The sequence below is a fragment of the Macrotis lagotis genome, chromosome 1 (assembly GCF_037893015.1).
Source record: "Macrotis lagotis isolate mMagLag1 chromosome 1, bilby.v1.9.chrom.fasta, whole genome shotgun sequence".
NCBI lineage: Eukaryota > Metazoa > Chordata > Mammalia > Peramelemorphia > Peramelidae > Macrotis > Macrotis lagotis.
Window position 1 is genome coordinate 141449213 of NC_133658.1, and position 18812 is coordinate 141468024.

Here is an 18812-nt window from a genome sequence, read left to right on the forward strand (position 1 = left end):
TAATTCCAAATCCAAAAACTCCTTTGGGTTTGAGTCTCAGTCAGGCTTATTTCTCAGACCTTCTATGCCATACTTGGCTGGCTGTAATATCCTGTCTGCATCCTGCCTCCTCAAAGTGTGCTGTGGCTTGTCCTGGATTTGGTGGATTTGGTTAAGATCATTGTCTGAGGATGGAGATACAGAACAAAAACAAATAAACCCAGATTAATTTCTTGGAGGTGAGTAAAAAAGAGGGACAGAAGGGGTAGAACTTCAAACACCAGCATTGTAGGTGAACTGAGTAATTACTTTGTTTACCCTTTAGACATGGATATGGATTTTTCATAATACCTATTGATTGCCTGTTTGGAGGCATTTGATAATATCACTTAAATTTAATAATATCATTTTAAGCCTAATTAATATTTTAGGTAACAAAAGCCAAAGTCAGGTAATATGTAATATAACCTTATATCTTTTGGTTGATTAAGAGTATAATCTGTCCATAGCTGTGAAAAGCACATGATATGCTTCTCTTCCAATTTTTTGTATTGTGGACTATAACATTAAAGTCATATATCTATTTGTATTTATTGTGGAATATGGTCTAAGATGTTAGTATAAATCCAGTTTTTGCCAGAATAGTTTAAAGTCTTCCCTGAAGTTTATTTTAAATAAGAATAAGTAATTTCATGTTTTCTGGTTTATTGAACACATGATTATTAATTTCCATTATTTTTAATGCTTCCATGTTGTATCTATTCCATTTATCTACTTTATTTTTAATTAATAACATAATTTTGCTTGAGAAGTGCTATTTCCCTTTCATTTCCTCCCATTTTTCATTATTTCCTTTGATATGCTGAATCTTTTGTCTATGAGAATAAATTTCTTTTATAGCTTCATTGGTATAGTTTTTCAAATATAAATTAACTTTGGTAATATTATAATTTTTAATTACATATGGACATAGCCTTGCCAGGAGCACTGTATCATTTCTCTAGTTATTGGAGAAGATTAATATATTCTTGTTGGCTTTCAAATTTTCAAAATGCATATTCAGTTCATCAACCCTTTTTTCTATTTTGTTAGTTTATATTTATAAAGATATAATTTTCTTCCTAAGGATTGCTTTAAGTGTACCTCAGAAATTTTGATGTTTCCTGAACCAATTACTATTTTTTGCATTATTACTTTTAATTATTTCTGCCTTTTTTCATTTGCTTGTGATCCTTGTACTCTATCATATGATTCAATATTCCAAAATAAAATTAAAAAAAGTTGTTAAAGTGTTCAGTATGATAAAGAGAAGTGTGTGTCAGAGAAGACACACTGTATCATGGTAGGCCCCTCACCATTACATTTGCAACCCATGTAGCGACTGAAATATGGAATGACTGAGGAAACAAAGGTTCAGTTTCTGAACATTTTGAATTATTAAGCATACATACCAATTGTGCAATAAATTGAGACCAGACCTCCTCAGTTTAGGGCTGCACCCTGAATATAGGGGATAAACATTTTTTATACATTAAAAAATTAAATAAGACTAAATAATTAAAGGAAAACAATTAACCATGATACAACATTAAGTCATCTTTATAATCCATTTCTAATTGGAGGAAAGATTAGGAATTTTGCAGGTTAGGAGGAAGAAGTGAACAGGTAAAATTCCCTGAAATCAGAAAAAGAAAGCATTCTATTCTCTCCCTTCTCCCTCCCCTGACTAAATTTCAATAAAAGATCAAAGGAATATAGAAACAACTGATCTTTATGGGGCCAGTTTTCAGATATGCTGTATGGGTTGTTTGAGATGGATAAACGAGAGAAAAATTTCTCGCATTATCAATCTTTGAATCTAAATGGGTTTTGGATCAGCATAACCTAGGTCTTTAGTTAAGGATCTCTAAATACAGCTTATAGTAGCCCAACTTGCTAGCCACTTAGGTCAAGTTTCAAACAGTGCAGTAGTTTTCTCATGGTTCCCATTTGAATACAATTTTCTCATAGGGAAAAACTTTCATTTGATTGATAAGTGAATAGAAAGGGAACTGAGCTAGCCTCACAATTGCATCATAAGAACCTAGGTCTTTAGTTAAGGATCTCTAAATACAGCTTATAGTAGCCCAACTTGCTAGCCACTTAGGTCAAGTTTCAAACAGTGCAGTAGTTTTCTCATGGTTCCCATTTGAATACAATTTTCTCATAGGGCAAAACTTTCATTTGATTGATAAGTGAATAGAAAGGGAACTGAGCTAGCCCCACAATTGCATCATAAGATAAAATTGAGTGTGGTTTGCTAAATTCCCACCACCATTTGCTGTTCCAGTCCCTTCAATTCCCTCAACTTCCCCCTTTTGATCTACCCCCCCATGGATCATTTATAAGTCAAGTCTTTAAGGTTTTTCCATATTCATATTTAGAATTACATGTCAGGTTAAAGGACTTACAAAGAAATAAAAATAAATTCCATAAAATAATACCAAAGCAATAATACAATAATCATCATCAATATTAACATCTTGTATCCTAGTATGCCACTCCCAGATGTCTCATATCTCATGTCTGATTCTTGGATATCTTCTCTTGAACATTCTGGAATAGGCCTTGTTTTCAGAAGCTCTGAAGGGAACTCTGCTTTTCTGGTCCTGGATCACTTGTAGAGATTCTTAGATAATCTCTTAAAATCTACTGATAACAAGACAATATATTTTAGTACAATCTCTCAAATTTGATTTTCTAATAATGGTCTTGTTTTATGATTCTTCTTTTCAAAATTTTTTTAACATAATGACCAATTGCATTAATTTTTTTTTTATTTTAGCGTTGCAATAATTTCAACTCCTGTCATTGTAATACTCACTATTCACCTCCAGATTGCAAGAAAATGTCCTTCTTGGCAGGAGGAAGTTATGAAGATGGGCATTTAGCAAAACCTGGTTAGTATCTAAAATACATTTTGGAATTAGATGTTTCTATGTAGTGGTATAACTCAAAGTTCTGGTAATACAACCACATATGATTGAAATGTCCTCATGACATGGACTCTGAATATCTGAAGTACCAGTAGGAGTCAGAACAGAGACTTCAAAATCTTGAGTTCAAATGCTATTTTTGAACAAAATTCTTCACTTTTTTCCCCCTTCATCTTTAGATGGGAATAATACCTATACTTTCTTACAGGGTTGTTGTGAGTGAGAATCAAATGAGATACTATTTAAAATTACTTTGTAAGTCATATTACATGGTATAAAATTTCAGATATACTATAAGCAATTCTATGAGATTTCAAATTATAAAAAAGGTAGTCTCCAGTGATAGAGTGACTATCTTCATAATTATACTGCATTTCCCTCAAAAACAAGACCTAGCATGATTTTTTTTAGTATGCTCATAATATAAGCCCTACTCCCAAAATAAACCCTAATCAGTTAAGATTTTCAGCCAGATGGATGCATTTAGTATGTCCATTGCAACACAGAATGGACATAATGGGTTACAAAATAACAATATTAATATATAATTATTGTAAATAAATATTATTGACATTTAATATTCATAATGTACATAATGTACATTATAATGTACATTATTATTTGTTTTAATTTAATGTTTTCAAATACCCAAGGGGGGGCCTTTGGATGAGAGGTAAACACCTATGTAAACAGATGAGCTTGAAATTTACTGCTGAATGACTAATTAGAGTACATACACAAAACAGGAATAGTGTGCCCACTTGATAACATCTGGATAGAAAGAAAGTTCCATTTCTAATCAAGGGCAAGAAAGATAAGATTGACACTTATGTTCTTGAAACTAAAAATACCTGGTGCACACAAGCAAAGAAGAGTGTTGATTTAAGGCTGCTCCTTGTTTTGCGAGGTGACCACAGAGATCTGCTAATCTGGGATTCAGCCAGCTCTCATCATGCTATAGACATGAAGAACAATCTTGCAGAGAGAATAGATCATTTAATGATTCTGCAGGAATAACTGCCAATCTCCAGACTATTAATATTGCAATAAACAAGCCATTCAAGGCACATGGAAATCAATGACTACATTGAAAGTAGAATGGCAAGAATTAGCATGGAAACTTTGTGAAACCGGGCCTGCACAAGGTGATGATAAAACCACTAACAGTTGGGTTGCCAATGAATCATGAACTGCCTACATGGACAAGAAGTGCTCATTTAAGGAGAGTTCTGTTGCTGGACATGAGAGATTGAGGCCAATGGTTCTATAGGAAATGGAGTTTGGAGAAATTCAGCCTGGAATTTGGGGTTTGGAGAATTATGATGTTCCAGAAGAAGGTGACATGACTTTACAAATACAGTAAATGTAGATTTTTTTACATGAATAACTGTAGATTTTTATATGTGAATAAATGATTGAATTTAGATTGTTGCACATGGAAAGAAAGACATCCCTTGATAATAAGCCCCAATACATCTTTTGGAGCAAAAATTAATATAAGACCTGGGGAAATTAATATGACTCAGGGAAATAATGGCAGACAATTATATGAATGAAAACATAGGCCCATTCGCTATTCTTAAATGAAGATTAAAAGTCCTACTCAGATGCCTTCTTGTGTAGGGCTTATTTTGCATTCTTGATGGTTATCACAACAAAACATAAGCCCTGGTTCATTCTTATATGGTCTGTAGAGGCTAGCATAGAGGATATCCAACAATATTTGCCACCTCAGAGAGATGGAGGACCAAATGACTTAGGTAAAGAAAGGTTCATGGGCAACTAGGTGGCTCAACAGAAATGAGGTGACCCTGGAGACGGGAAGATCTGAGTTCAAATTTAGCCTTAGATAATTACTGTGTGACCTTGGCAAATCACTCAACTCTTAAAAGGCCCTTCCTGCTTTAGTAGATTTAGTTTGAAATTCACTAGTAGACCCTTGATTATATCAATTTTAGATTTAGCTACTAAAGTTTTCCATAAGTTACTTGAATCCACAATATTTTCTGAAACTTTATTTACTGTGAAGATTTAATTTAGCACTGATAGGCAACCAATACCTTGTGGATGACACATAACTGCTATGTTTTGGCTTATGGATTTTCATAGGTCATTGAAAATATGACTTATACCATAAAGGGTTACCCAAGACAGACAGGTCCTAGTAGAGACTTCTGACCAAAAAAGAAAAATGATGATCCATTGAGGAAAGAAATGGCAAACGACTTTGCTAAGAAAATTCCATGGAAAAAGTAGTCCATAGGGTCATGAAGAGTTGAATATGATGAAAAACTGGACAACAGAGAAAGGCTGATCAACAGAATATTGATCACTAGGAGAGGAATATTTAGATCCTGGAGACCTGTGAAGCAGATAAAAAAGAGAAAACAGCTCTTAATCCTGTGATCCCCCAATTCTATTTCCATAATGATGATGATGATGGCAGAGTGGGAGGGAGGGGGAAGTGGATATATGATACTAAGCATTAGAGCATTATTATTCCATCTACAAACATTAAATCAATGGTTGATATTCCTAAAGTACAACATGTGTTCAAATATCAATGAGCTTTAACATTGCTTGAAAAACTAAAACATCCATATTGACATCTTAGAATTATACGATCATTACAAAATAAAAAAGTTACAGTGAAGTGGAAGAATGATTTACAGGGGAATGAATACAGAAGTTGGTAGAGTAGATTATATGCTGAAGGACAGGAAAGAGTTCCTTGGAAGCCTGATTATTTTGTTTAGTTGAACACTCAAGATGGGTATAAGTATAAGCAAATGGACAACTCTTAAAATAATTACCTTTTATGCCCCAACATCTATCCTAAAAGAAAGTCTATAAACAGTTTGGAAAGAATATAAGATGTAAGTTTCTTGAGAGAAGGAACTGTCTGCTTTTTGTATTTGCTCTGCTTAAGCAGTACTTTACATATAGTAAATGTTCATTCAATTGAGTTGAACATCTCTCAAACTATTAACACTTTTATGTTTGGCAGCCTTAAGAGAAGATGGTCTTAGAGAGAATAGCAAAAGCTATGCTAGAAATAAAAAGGGTTTAAGAGATGCAATATTCTAAAGGTTTATAGACTCCTAAGAAACTATATAATATATATATATATATATTATGGTGAATAGAATGCTCACTGTGTTCTATAAACTATCCTAGATAATGGAAAAAAAGACAAAAAACACTGTCCCTTCAGACCTTACATTCTAAAGGGGGAAGAACACATGAAAATAACTATCATACAGGAGTTATTAGAAGGAAATTTCATAGGGCACGCTCAGGTAGTGGGAATATGGTATCTCCTTAAAAGGTGGAATTTTGACCAGGGAGTTCAGGGGCCATAGACAAAGAGGAAGAACATGCTAAGCAGAAATGGAAGGTCAGTGTCACTGGAATGCAGGGTATGTGGAGGGGAGTAAAGTGAAAAAAGATTTGATAGCTAGGACAGCTACAGATTGTAAAGGATGTTCAATACCAAACAGAGTATTTTATATTTTAATGTGTAGCAGGAATGACATGGTCAAATCTGGTCTTTAGGAAAAGCATTATGATAGTGGAGAGAAGACTAGTGAGTAAAGACTTTAAGCATGGAGACTAGCAAGAAGGATATTTCAGTAGTCCAAATATGAGTTGATGAAGGCCTGTAATAGTAATGTAAAAACTATAAAAAACACCAATGTACATGAAAAAAATAAAAATGAGAAGATACAGTATACAAAACATTTTACTTGGCTGATTTAAACAAATGACCAATATAAAATATAAAAACATGGGAACTGAATAAAAAGACACTGATGTGAATTATCACCATTTCATAAGGAATTTTAAATTATTTCAAGAATCTATAATAATGAAGTTATTAAGTGTTAAGCTGTTACTGTGTGCCAAATAGTGTTCTAAAGGGTGAGGATACAAAGACAGGCAAAAATGTTCCCACCTTCAAGGAACTCGCCTTCTAATGGAGAAGATGACTCATACATGTCTAGACCAGGTCTCTCACTCTTCTATTCTTCATACAATCCAAGATTATAAGGGATCCATTCTGGGCTGTCCCCGGAAGCAAATTCTGCCTCAAATCCAAACCATTCTCCATTCAACCACGAAAGTGATTTTTGTAAAATGCAAATATTATCATGTTAATGTCTCTCTCCCTTACCCCCCCCCCCACAACCTAGCCCCATCCTAACTTTCTTATATCTCAATCAATCCCTGACATACTCTTTGATGCAGTGACACATGTACTGGCTATTCTGAAAATAGGATGCTACATCTTTTGGATCCACTTATTTTCTCTGACTGTACCCAAGCTTTAAAAGCTCTCCCTTCTCTGCTCTGGCTTCATCCCACCTTCTACAGGAAACCTTCCTCAATCCTTTTTATTCCCCTCTGTAAATTATTTATCTTGGATATAGGTTGCTTAGTTTATACTTGTTCACATGTTTCCCTTTTTAGATTGTAAGTTGCTTGAGGGTAGGTACTATCTTTTTTTCTCGTTTGTACCCTCAGCACTTAGCCCAGTGTTTGACAAATAGTAGATGCTTAATGTTTATTGAATTGAACAGTTATTGCTAATGTCATAGAGGACTCCAGCTCATGATAGACCCCTTATCCTACCACATCTTTGATTGTGTAGTCCATTACTGATTTTTATCATCCTCTGATTATTAACCTTTTTCTCCATTTGCTTCTGTCTGTGGTCTTTGACATGAGGCAGTTGTCCCACCATGAGTTCTAGGTAGTCCCTAGGTAGGACAAATGGACTTTTTAAGCACCAGATACTGCAAGCTTCACTCAGTGCAAAGTCACCATCACCCTTCATAGGCCATCTCTTGTCTGCCTTAGAAATATTCATTAGATTATCATCTTCTAGGAGACCCATGATCTTTGGGTTGTCTTAATGCAGCTTGCTTTGGTGGTCCATTTTGCTTGCCTAGTGAGTATATTTTCTTTTAATGTTATAGTTTTTCCCTCTGTTGCTCATTTTCTTATCCCTGACCCCCTGCAGTTTCCTAGGAGGATGAAGGGGTGAATCTCTAAAGTATCTGTCTGAGCAGTTTAAGATGTATTAGTCTTTGTTCCATTCCCAAGTAACACTTGGTCAGAATTGAGCTGTAACCTTCAGGATTACTAGAACACTGCACTGTCCTTCCACTCTGGTGCTTTGAGCTGTGCCTGACAGGCTTTTGTTTTTGAACCCTGTGGTCACACTGGCTGACTATGGTGACTTGATTCAGGGTGAGTTTTAGTGGGGGCCTGTATCATGACTGCTAATGAAGGCTAAATGCTGATAGCAAAAGAGGTGGGAGCATAACTGAGTGAATGCAGAGTCAGGGAATATCAATTCAACTTTTTAAACACTCTTTTGTATTCTAGTTGTCGTAGGTTATGGAGAAAGTTCAAGCTTTATCTTTGATGCTCTATTTTAGAGAAGCTTGAGTGGTTGTGGGAATCAAAAAATGTCTAGTCCTTGTTACTCACATGATTTGGAAGTAAGTATAAATTATTTCTGTTTGATAGATTCTAAATTTTTTGTGATTGCCATTTGTGTAACTAACATTTTATGGCAAGCAATCAAGCTTTCAAATTTAAGCTTTGGGTACCCTTTTATCTTTGAAGCAAGAACAACCAGGAAATTAGCTTGAATCTTAAAAAAAAAATTTCTCCAGACCAACAATAAATGGGGGGAACATATAGATATAATTTTAGAACTAGTGGTATGCTAGAGTCAGCTCAAACTATTTCACAACAGCTGATGGTCAACTTTTCATTTGAATGTAAATATTTACACGGTGAAATAGGCAAATGCTACAAATTAGAGCTTAATTTTTTTGATGGGTATCTAGACTTAAGAAATTTATGGAGAAAATTTAAATAATATAGATTAAACTGAAAATTGTTTTATTTCTCTTTCTCCAACTTCATATACAGTGGAGTCTCTGACAAATGTGTGCTCTTCTGTTCCCCTGTAAGCTAGAATAAAAGTTTTATTCAGAGAGATGTTAGCAAGTTTCCAGAGAAATCTCTTTGTGCCACATTTACTGTGGATTTACAAATAATCTAGATTGGCAACACATACACCCGACATGTGCATGCAATTCCATTAGGATAATGTCACTTACTTGTTGAGTCTCTGAAGATGGAGAAACTGTAGGCCCCCATAGAGCATCTCTTGACTGAGAAAAGAGCTCAGGAATGCTCACCACTTAAATGATAGCATAATGACCAAGTGCCTTGCCAAAACCTTCAAGAAGGTAAGAGTGCTGCTGAGAAATCTTGGTAGTCTTGGGACATAAATTTAGGCTTGTGGGACACAAATTTGCAAACTTATATCCTTAGACTCTTAGACATACTACATATTCTCAGTGTCTGGTGAGGTCCTGCAATGGTGATCTGCTGCAATTGGTTATTGCCACCAGATGAGTTAGTTGCATTCCCTGACCAGCAAACTTGAGAATGATGAGATAGATCACCTGCTCTTCACACAGACTCGGTATCAGACATTTCAAATGAAGTCATTGTATACTTCATATCAAGTTCTAATAACACTGCTTGACATCTTGGTGGTCCTATGGTTCTGATGAGGATTATGATTAGCCATTATCATCAACTAGTATTGACATAATGGTAAGATAGGCCAAGGGACCAATAACTAGCAGCCATATTAATTTGCTATCCAGGAATACAGTCAGAAAGTAATGCTAATGATAACCCATGCAGTATTTTCCTTGTGTGCAATTGCAGATGTTCCCTTATGCAGATGTTGCTATCTAGTCTATTTTCCCCCCATGTTTGTCTTGTATTAGCACCCTATACATCTGTAGAATTTGTTCAACTCTGTAGTTTGTTGCACAAATATGAGTATTTTGTATAGTTTCCCAGTGTTAATTATGATGATATTTGTCCTTCATTCTCAAAGAGGACCATGACATCAGGGATGTGATGCCATGACAATCACATAGATTGAATTTGAATGAAGGGAGGGGTGGCTGTGCTAAGTCACCAGCCTCACTTTCTCCTCTGGAGCCATCTGGGTCCAGTGACCAGATAGGAATCAGGGCAACTGGAGATGGCCCTGGAAGTAAAGCATTTAAGGTTAAGTGACTTACTCAAGGTCACACAACTAGAAAGTGTGAAGTGTTTGAGGTCACACTTGAACTTTGTCCTCCTGACTCCTGACTCTAGCCTGACTGTAGTCACAAAGATCATTTGAAGTTGTATTTCTTCCCAACTCCAACTTCCCTACTCCAACTAAAGTAAGTATTAAAATGTAAAACTCTTGTATCTTAATTAGGTAAAAATAAGTTTTTAGATTCAATGTGAAAATTCCTTCAATTAACTGTAGTTATATTGATAGGAAGAGTGTTCAGACCTTATTATGACCTCATTATGGGTCCATCTGAAAAAGTTGAACTTGTTCTGGAACATGAAGTTATTCTAGAAATGATAAGGAGTAAGGACATCAGGAATAAAGCTGGAAAGAATCATAGCCCTGGAAAATTGGTGAAGAAATAGAGAACTGACTGTGAAAATGAGAAATTGAGAACAAAACTAGAGCCGAAACAAGTTGTACCTCTCTGTTCCTCAAGGATTGAGAGGACAGTTCCAAGAAAAGGTCTGCTCTTACTCCAACTTCCCCCCTCCCTGTGCCTATTAATATATTAGTTAATATACTGAAATATGCTTGATTGCTTTTTAACCCCCAAATTTTCTCTAACTTGCATTTTGCCATAACCCAAGAGGCAAAAGATAAATTGTATACATAAATTTCGATAGAGAGGCAAATCTCTGTTTAATTTTTAGAAATTTTCTTAACTTGAGTCTCTGAGTGATTTTGTTGGTATCACTAACATTTTGTTTAATATAAACTCCCTAAAGGAAAAGAGGAGGGAACTTGCTTTGGCTTATAATTTTATTATTGTAACAGTGTTAAACATATATCACAGTTTGTTTAGCCTTTGCTGAACATTCCTGATACCTTTGTTTCTAATTATTTGAACCAAGAAAAAGAACAATTATTTTTGGACTTTTGAGTCTTTTTCTCTTTTCTTTGATTATTTTAGGATATGGGCCTAGTAGTGGTATAATTGGTTCAGAAAGTATGAGCATTTTGGTGACTTTGGGGTCAGAGTTTCAAATGTTAGACAATTTATAGCTTTACCAACAATATAGCAATATACCTGTCTTTATAGTGCCTCTCCAACAATTTCAAATTTCTGCTTTTGTCAACTTTGTCATTTTGATAGGTATGAGATATTTTACTTTTTATTTCTCTAATCCACTGACCAGTTAATTCTTTGTATAACTGGAAAATAAGACTTTTATCAGAGAAACTTGCTGCAATAATTTCCTCCCAGTTAATTATTTTTCTGCTAATTTTAAGTCCATTGAAATTTTATTTCTGCAAAAAATTTGTGCACTATTACATAATAAAAGTTATCCATTCTGTGATATCTCTCTCCCTTGTCTGATCTTTAACTTTTCCTCTATGTATACTTGTGAAAATTCTTTTCTTTGCACTGCTCTAATTTTTTTTATGATGTTACCTATCCTTCATGTCTAAGTTCTTTCTTTGGTATATGATATGAGATCTTAGTTTAAACATAATTTTTCCAAAATGGTTGTTTGGAATTAATAAAAGCTCTTATGAAATTAAATATTTAATTAAATATTAAATGTTTGCCTCTATGAATTTATCTAAATATACTATGTTTATTTTTATCTCTTCCATAGCTTGACTTTCTATTTTGTATCAAGTTTGCTGTTGTTACAGCCATATTTGACTCTCTGTGATCCCATTTAGGATTTTTTTGGAAAAGGTATTGGATTAGTTTTCCATTTCCTTCTCCAGCTCATTTTGCAGATGAAGAAAATAAGGGTTTAATGATTTTTAGCCACTGTGCCACTTAGCTGCCCTTTGTAACTAGTACCAAGCAGACAAAATTTTGATGGCTATTGCATTGTATTGCTGTGGCCCATTTTTTCCCATTAAAGACAAAAATTACTACCCTTACGATTCTTAACATTTTTTTTCCCTTCTGATGATTGTTGGTATTTTTTTTTTGATAGCTCTCTAAAGTAGTTTGGTAGTTTAATTAGTATGGCACTAAGCAAATTAATTTAGGTAGCATTGCCAATTTAAATTTTCATTGGTCCAACCAAATGCAATGAATATCTCTCCACTCATTTTGTTCTGGCATTATTTCTGTCAATAGTGCTTTGTAATTATATTCTTATAGTTACTGTGTGTCTTTATATATGAATTATTGAGCATTTTGTCTTGTATTGTTGGTAACATGTAGAAATGCTCTTTATATGAGTTTATTTTATGTTCTGCTATATTATTAAAGTCATAATATGGAAAAACCCAGTAATTTTAATTCCTCTTTGTCTATCCCTGTCCCTCAATTCAGCCATTTTTAGCACAGTGGATATCTTTGATTTACTCCTTAATTTACTAATATGATCATATCTGGTAATGCTTGGTTTTAGATTATAAAGGAGTGTACTATTTTATGTGTTTAAGTGGAAATGCATGTTGTATTTTGTTAATTTTTTTCTTCATTTATTGATGTACTTATGTGCTGAATTTTTTATTAACATGGTTGATTGTGTTTATAAAATTTTGGTATAAATCCTACCTTGTTTTTGTTTTTAAATGTGTTGTCTCTTATATTTTAAAAAAATTTTCTATCTGCATTTATTTGTAAGATTTGTCTGTAGTATTTTATTTATCTGAGACTGTATCAAAATCATTTGTATCAAGTGAGGATTTGATAGAATATTTTACTATTTTTTGCATAGTTCAATATATTTTTTCTTTATATTTTGGATAGAAATCACATCTATAGGGGGCGGCTAGGTGACACAGTGAATAAAACACTGGCCCTGGAGTCAGGAGTACCTGGGTTCAAATCCGGTCTCAGACACATAATAATTACCTAGCCATGTGGCCTTGGGCAAGCCACTTAACCCCATTGCCTTGCAAAAAAACCTAAAAAAAAAAAGAAATCACATCTATAATCATCTGGTTTGGTAGCTTGTTTAATTTCATTTTTTTTTCTGAGATTGAACTAAAGTTATTTATTTCTTGTTTTGTTAATCTTGGCATTTTATATTTCTGTAGATATTTTACTTAAATGATAAATTTATCCATATAAGTACACAAAATATTTACTATTAATTTCCTTTATTTCATCTTAATTTCATTTCTCTTTTTTATAGTTAATCTTCCTTTCTCTTAGACTAGATAATGATTTATCTATTTTTTAAAAGCCACTCATGTATTAAACTTGGTGTATTTTTGCTTACAGCTTTATTATCCTTTTATTTTTAAGAATTTCTATTTTTTTATTTAGTTAGGTTTTAAAAATGTGTTTACCTTCTTAGTTCATAGTTCAGTTTTTATATTAGAGAAAATGTAATGTAAACTCTCTCTGGTTCTTCTGGGGATTCCTAGACCCAGGGGCACAGTGGTATGGAGTGGGATAGGGTTCAAGGGAAGATAAATTACTCTCTTTGTTGGCTAAGGGAGAATCTAGGGTCCTAAGAACACCTGAAGTTGTAGAAATTGATTATGAATTCTGGAACCAGAAGGGTTCCCATTTTGAGGATAAGGAAACTGACATTTACGTTCATGGCTTAAGCCTAAAGTTACAAAACCAACCAGTGACAAAGCTGGGTCAGGGAACTCCAGTTTCCTACCCCATATCCAGTACTGTGCTGCCAACTTTATCCCCAAAACCTAATCTTTTAGTAAACACAACGGCAGCAAGTGCATGCCCGATTCATTCATCTCTCTTTTTTGTTGGTGAAAATGTTTTGTGATTTAAAATTACAATCCAGAAAATCACCTCAGGCTTAGCAGAAGCAGCATTACAATGATGATGATGATGATGATGATGATGATAATGATGATGAAAATGATGATTTTTGTCCTTCATTTTCGAAGAAGACCATGACATCTGCGGGGCAGGGTGATGCCATGACAAGCGTATGAATTAGATTTTAGTGGAAGATTGCTGTTTGCTAAGTCACCAGCCTCACTTTCTCCTTTGGAGTCATCTGGGTCCAGTGGCTAGAAATGAATCAGGAGAACTGAAGATGGCCCTGGATGTGAGGCAATCAGGACTAAGAGACTTGCCCAAGGTCACACAGTTAGTTCGTGTTAAGTGTCTTAGGCTGGCTTTGAACTTCCGTCTGGCTTTGAACTCCTGTCTCATGAATTCAAGGTCTGTGCCACCTGCCCTTAAAAATAATTATGGTAATATAAGGAAGTATAAGAAATAAAGAAATATAAGACAAAATAAGGAAAATTGAACCCAGATGATAATAGAATGACATATGTCATTGTGGGTCAGACCCCTATTGGAACTGAGGAGACCTGAATTAATCTACCACTCTCTGATAACATCAACCTTTGATGTTGAAAGATAAGAATTTGTAGAGCAGACCTTGAGTCATTTGACTTAACCGTACTCTTGTGGACTGATCTGGGATCCAGCTATGAACCCTCAAGTCAAGGTGACTATAAACAATTTTAGGACTTTGGTAGTAAGATTACTCACTTGTATGAAATGTATTCTGCTTGTGCAAGTGGATTTTGGTCAGCTCAAGTAAAGCAAGAGGAAGAGATTTCTTTGCTTTGTTTATCCTTTTTTTATGGATCTGCCTGTTCTTAAAAGCCATCTGTTTTTCTGCCAGTCACAATATCCTCTTTTTGTAATTCTCTTGAACATTGAATAATTCATTTGATAACATTGTATACTGTAGGATACATTCTACTTTTATTTCTGTGCAAAATATGTAAAAAAAAATTTAGTTGGTTGCACAAAAAGACATGATAAAACAGATTAGGATATTGTATCAATTATATTCCACTTGATTATCCCTATAAATAGAATGACTTTATAAAAATATTGTGTCTTTTTATTCTTTTATTATTCTTGGGCAATCTTGTTTCCATGTATAAGTTTGTACAACTTGGACATCAAGGATTAGTTGCACAATTTGTATTCATATGAGATTATTGATGTTTTTCTTCTGTTTCTTTCTAGATAAAATCGTTCCTCGGAGTTATTCTGCTTCTCGAAAGAACTGGCTTATTTTAGGCTTCTACATTTCTCTACCTTTTCTCATCATTGCTATCATTACTGTTGTTAAATGGAATAAAATGGAAGAATTATGCAATGTAGAAGAAATACAAAGTGGAGGGTAAATTAATTTTGTACACTTTATTTTTTAGGTGAAATGAAGTAAAAAACAAACCCAGCTTTATACTTGGAGCATCCCAAATTTAAATTTCATTACTGAGTAAATTAGTAAGATTATAAAGGGAAAGTTTATGTAAAAGATTACATAAAGAAGAAGAGACTATATTTTTGCCCCTAGGCAACTTGGATTCTAGTTGGGAAGATATGTTGTAGAGGTAAACATTTTAAAAAAATAACCTTTTCAGAACTTGTGGTGGTCCTTTAGCTTTCCTCTAGCTCTTGGGAGAAAGAGACTTTTGGCCCTTTCTATAGCAGGGAGCCATGATGGCTAAGAATATTTTGTGATATGATTCTGAGATACCTGGTAAGTTCAATGCACAAGAGAAAACTTAAAAAATAACTTTTCCCTGTTAATTATGACTGAGAATAAATAGACATAAAAAAATCAAGGAAATAATCTTGGTAGAAACTAAGGGAGATAAAGTAGTGCCTTTGTAAAGACAAAAGGCAATCTGGCTCCTACACTTATGCCTGGGAAATCTATATCTTAAGTTCTGGTTATCTATACTGAGAAGTCTGATCAAGTTGAGAGAATGATCTGTTAAGGCTATGGGTGCATTTTGATCAGTAGCTTCTGCTACTTCTGTGGGTACAGAAATTAGGTGACAATTAAGGCAGCAGTCTCCTATATTTTAATCTAAGTGAATGAATTCTGGTCTACAAATGGTGAAAAGACTACCAACTGCTGGAAACTTTCCTCTAGGTCAAATTTTATCAATATAATAATGTTCAGAGAGGGAGGGACATGTGAATGATGGGCATGAAAAAAAAAACAAATCAAAGGAATACTTAACCAAAAGCAATCATAGGAAGAGAGGGAATTTAGAGAAAGTGTGTGCTTTTGCCATCCTCAATGTTGATTTTAATTATTTTTATAGTGCTTTTTATGTGTTGAAAGTGGTGATAGATTACCAGTGGGATATAATGGAAAGAAGTCTGACAAACCTGCCTGGTGACACATACTAGCTATAGCTAATCTGGGTTGAATGCTGTAGCTTCTCAGTGTCCTGAACATTTCTAAAACTATATATTTCAGATCAGTTGTTGATTTGTATCCATGGAGGGAGTTTCCCTACTAGGAGTTTTCTTTGTTCAGTTGTTCCTATTGTATTTGACTCTTCCATGATCCTATTTGGGGGTTTTCTTGACAAATATACTGAGGCAGTTTGTCTTTTCTTTCTTCAGCTCATTTTATAGATGAAGAACTGAGGAAAACAGGATTTAAGTGACTTTGCTCTGGGTCACAATTTTAGTTAAATGTCTGAGGCTGGATTTGAATTTAGTAAGTTTTCTTGACTCTAGGCCCTATGCTTTCTACACTGTATGACTTAGCTGCCCAGGAGTTTCCCATATCAATGAAAACATAGGTCTGGATAGAAAACAAACATAAATAGAAAGACAAATCAGAACTTAGGAGAACTGGACTATACTCCTGTTTCAGACTATGAATGGCTGCTGTTGGTACCAAAAATACTCAGCCCAAATTTACTTCTGTAGTGAATAGATGGGAATAAAATTAGAGATAAGAGTTAGGAGATAGAACCTAAAACATAATCCCTGTCTGAAGGCTTGGCAATTTATTTCATCACCCCTAAGACAATTATAGTCAACTATCCCAAAAGTAGTCCTCTTAGTAGATGGATCACCACTGAAGGTGGTAACCAGGCTTCCCAGAAGGGAAAAAACAAAACTTTTAAACAAATTCACCATGACATATGCTGTGAGAAGCCAGCTATAAAGGAAAAGTAGGTGGGTGCCAGGTTATTGTTATCAACAATGGATTTAATTAACAATGATGGTTTCTGAGAGTTTGCTTCATACAATCATTTAATTCCTTAGGATTCTATAGTTTCTTGTTTTTAAAATGAGTTTTTTTTTTAAAAAACAGATCTCTATCAGGAGAGAGCAGCATGTCATACAGTACAAGGTGAGGTTCATATATTTTTTGCTGGTGAAGAACTAAGAATCATTGTATTAATTGTATTAATTTCTCACTATCCATTGAATGGGTATATACAAGATAACTGTCAACCACACCATTGTACTGAAACATCTCTTGCAACAATTACCAATATTCTCTGTCAGACTTTTCTTAGCATTTAGCTGACACTTTTGCTTATGATTATTGTATCCCTTGGAGTCATGTCACAATATCTCCATGTAGTACAAAGCCCCTCCACTTCAGAGATTACTAGAGATTAAATAAAATAAAAAATAAAATTACCTGTATCCTGGCATTGCTTCCAATATATCTTTTTTGTTTTATTTCATATTACTCATTGTCACAAATTGTACATTCTAACCAAATTGGATTACTGGCTATTAGATATTCTTCCATCTCTGCTTTGTTTATACAGGCCATCACCTATGTTTAGGAATCCATTTTCTTCTCGCCACCTTTCACAATCTTTCCAAGAATTACTTCTAGTCACTAGACTAGAGTTCAACAATTTAACAAAGATTAGAGGAAAAGGGAGAACAAGAGAGGCAACTTTGCATATTGACTGTACTAATTTTTCACTGAGAAATTTGTAATGGATGAATTGGTAAAATTCTTGCTTCCTTGCTAAGTATTTCTGTCTTTTTTTGCTTCTCAGTGATCATGGTACCTAAGCTGCTAAAAAGTGGAGTCTAAAATCAGGAAAAGACCATACACGCACAGAAGTTTGAATAATGAAATAAAGAAAAAGTAAATCATTTCTTGTACTTAAAGGTATCAACCAAAGCAATAAAACAAATGAATGAAAACTTTTTCAATTCTTTTTAGTCTTTCCAGTTTTTCTCCACCTGTGATTAATAATATTTTAATTTGTAATCTCTAGCTCCAAAATAAATTGTTCTCCAAAACCAAGGGTAAACTTTCTATGGCTGATGAAAACAATCCTTACAGAAACAGGGTAAAGAGATGAATGAATGAATGAATGAATGAATAAGCATTTATTAAGCAATTTCTACATGCCAAACACTGCACTAAATCCTGAGGCTATAAATACAAATGAAGAGACAGTCCTGGACCTTGAATTTCTTTTAACAAGAAGAGATAGCTCATATAGGGTATTGGGGGACAGGGAAATTTTCATTAGAAAGAGGGATGGAGTGATAGGTGAGTAGATCGAGATACTTTCTAGGGACAATGACATTACTGAATACATGCATGGCTACTATTAGGAAGAGAATAAAATGAAGCATGCCTGGAGCCTGTTTTAGATATGAGTCACTTGAGACACTCACTAATCAAAATTAGTAGGAGTAATGGAGCTAAAAGGGAGATCCTCTAGTGCCTGATCTCCACTCTGGACAGTAGGGCTAATGGTGAGATGGCCAGGTTACAAAGTAACACATGGATAAAGATCCCTAAATACAGATACTGCCCAGATAAAAGTTTCACCAATCAAGCAAAAAAAAAAAAAACTCAGTATGGAAGATAATGGAGCTGAAAGGGTTAATGATTGTAAAGGATAAAATGAACAAATTTTATTAACATCAAATTGAAGTGCTTTTGCATACCAAAATAAATGCAGTTAGAATAAGAAATTTACAATCATAAAATCAAAAAATTGTAATGACGATT

At 34.2% G+C, this 18812-nt stretch overlaps 1 protein-coding gene across 2 annotated transcripts in view; it reads left to right on the top strand.

The window, feature by feature from the left end:
- Positions 1-17989, top strand: part of LOC141504135 (disintegrin and metalloproteinase domain-containing protein 18-like) — a 150809-nt gene extending 132820 nt beyond the window's left edge. The window contains exons 18-21 of one of the 2 annotated variants that reach the window (XM_074208965.1): positions 2804-2918; positions 15026-15182; positions 17130-17168; positions 17839-17989. In XM_074208965.1, coding sequence (XP_074065066.1) covers positions 2804-2918; positions 15026-15182; positions 17130-17168; positions 17839-17854 — 327 coding nt within the window. In that variant the 3' untranslated portion in view covers positions 17855-17989. The remainder of the gene's footprint in view (positions 1-2803; positions 2919-15025; positions 15183-17129; positions 17169-17838) is intronic. The other variant, XM_074208967.1, reaches the window with a different exon arrangement.
- The last annotated feature ends 823 nt before the right edge of the window (positions 17990-18812 follow it).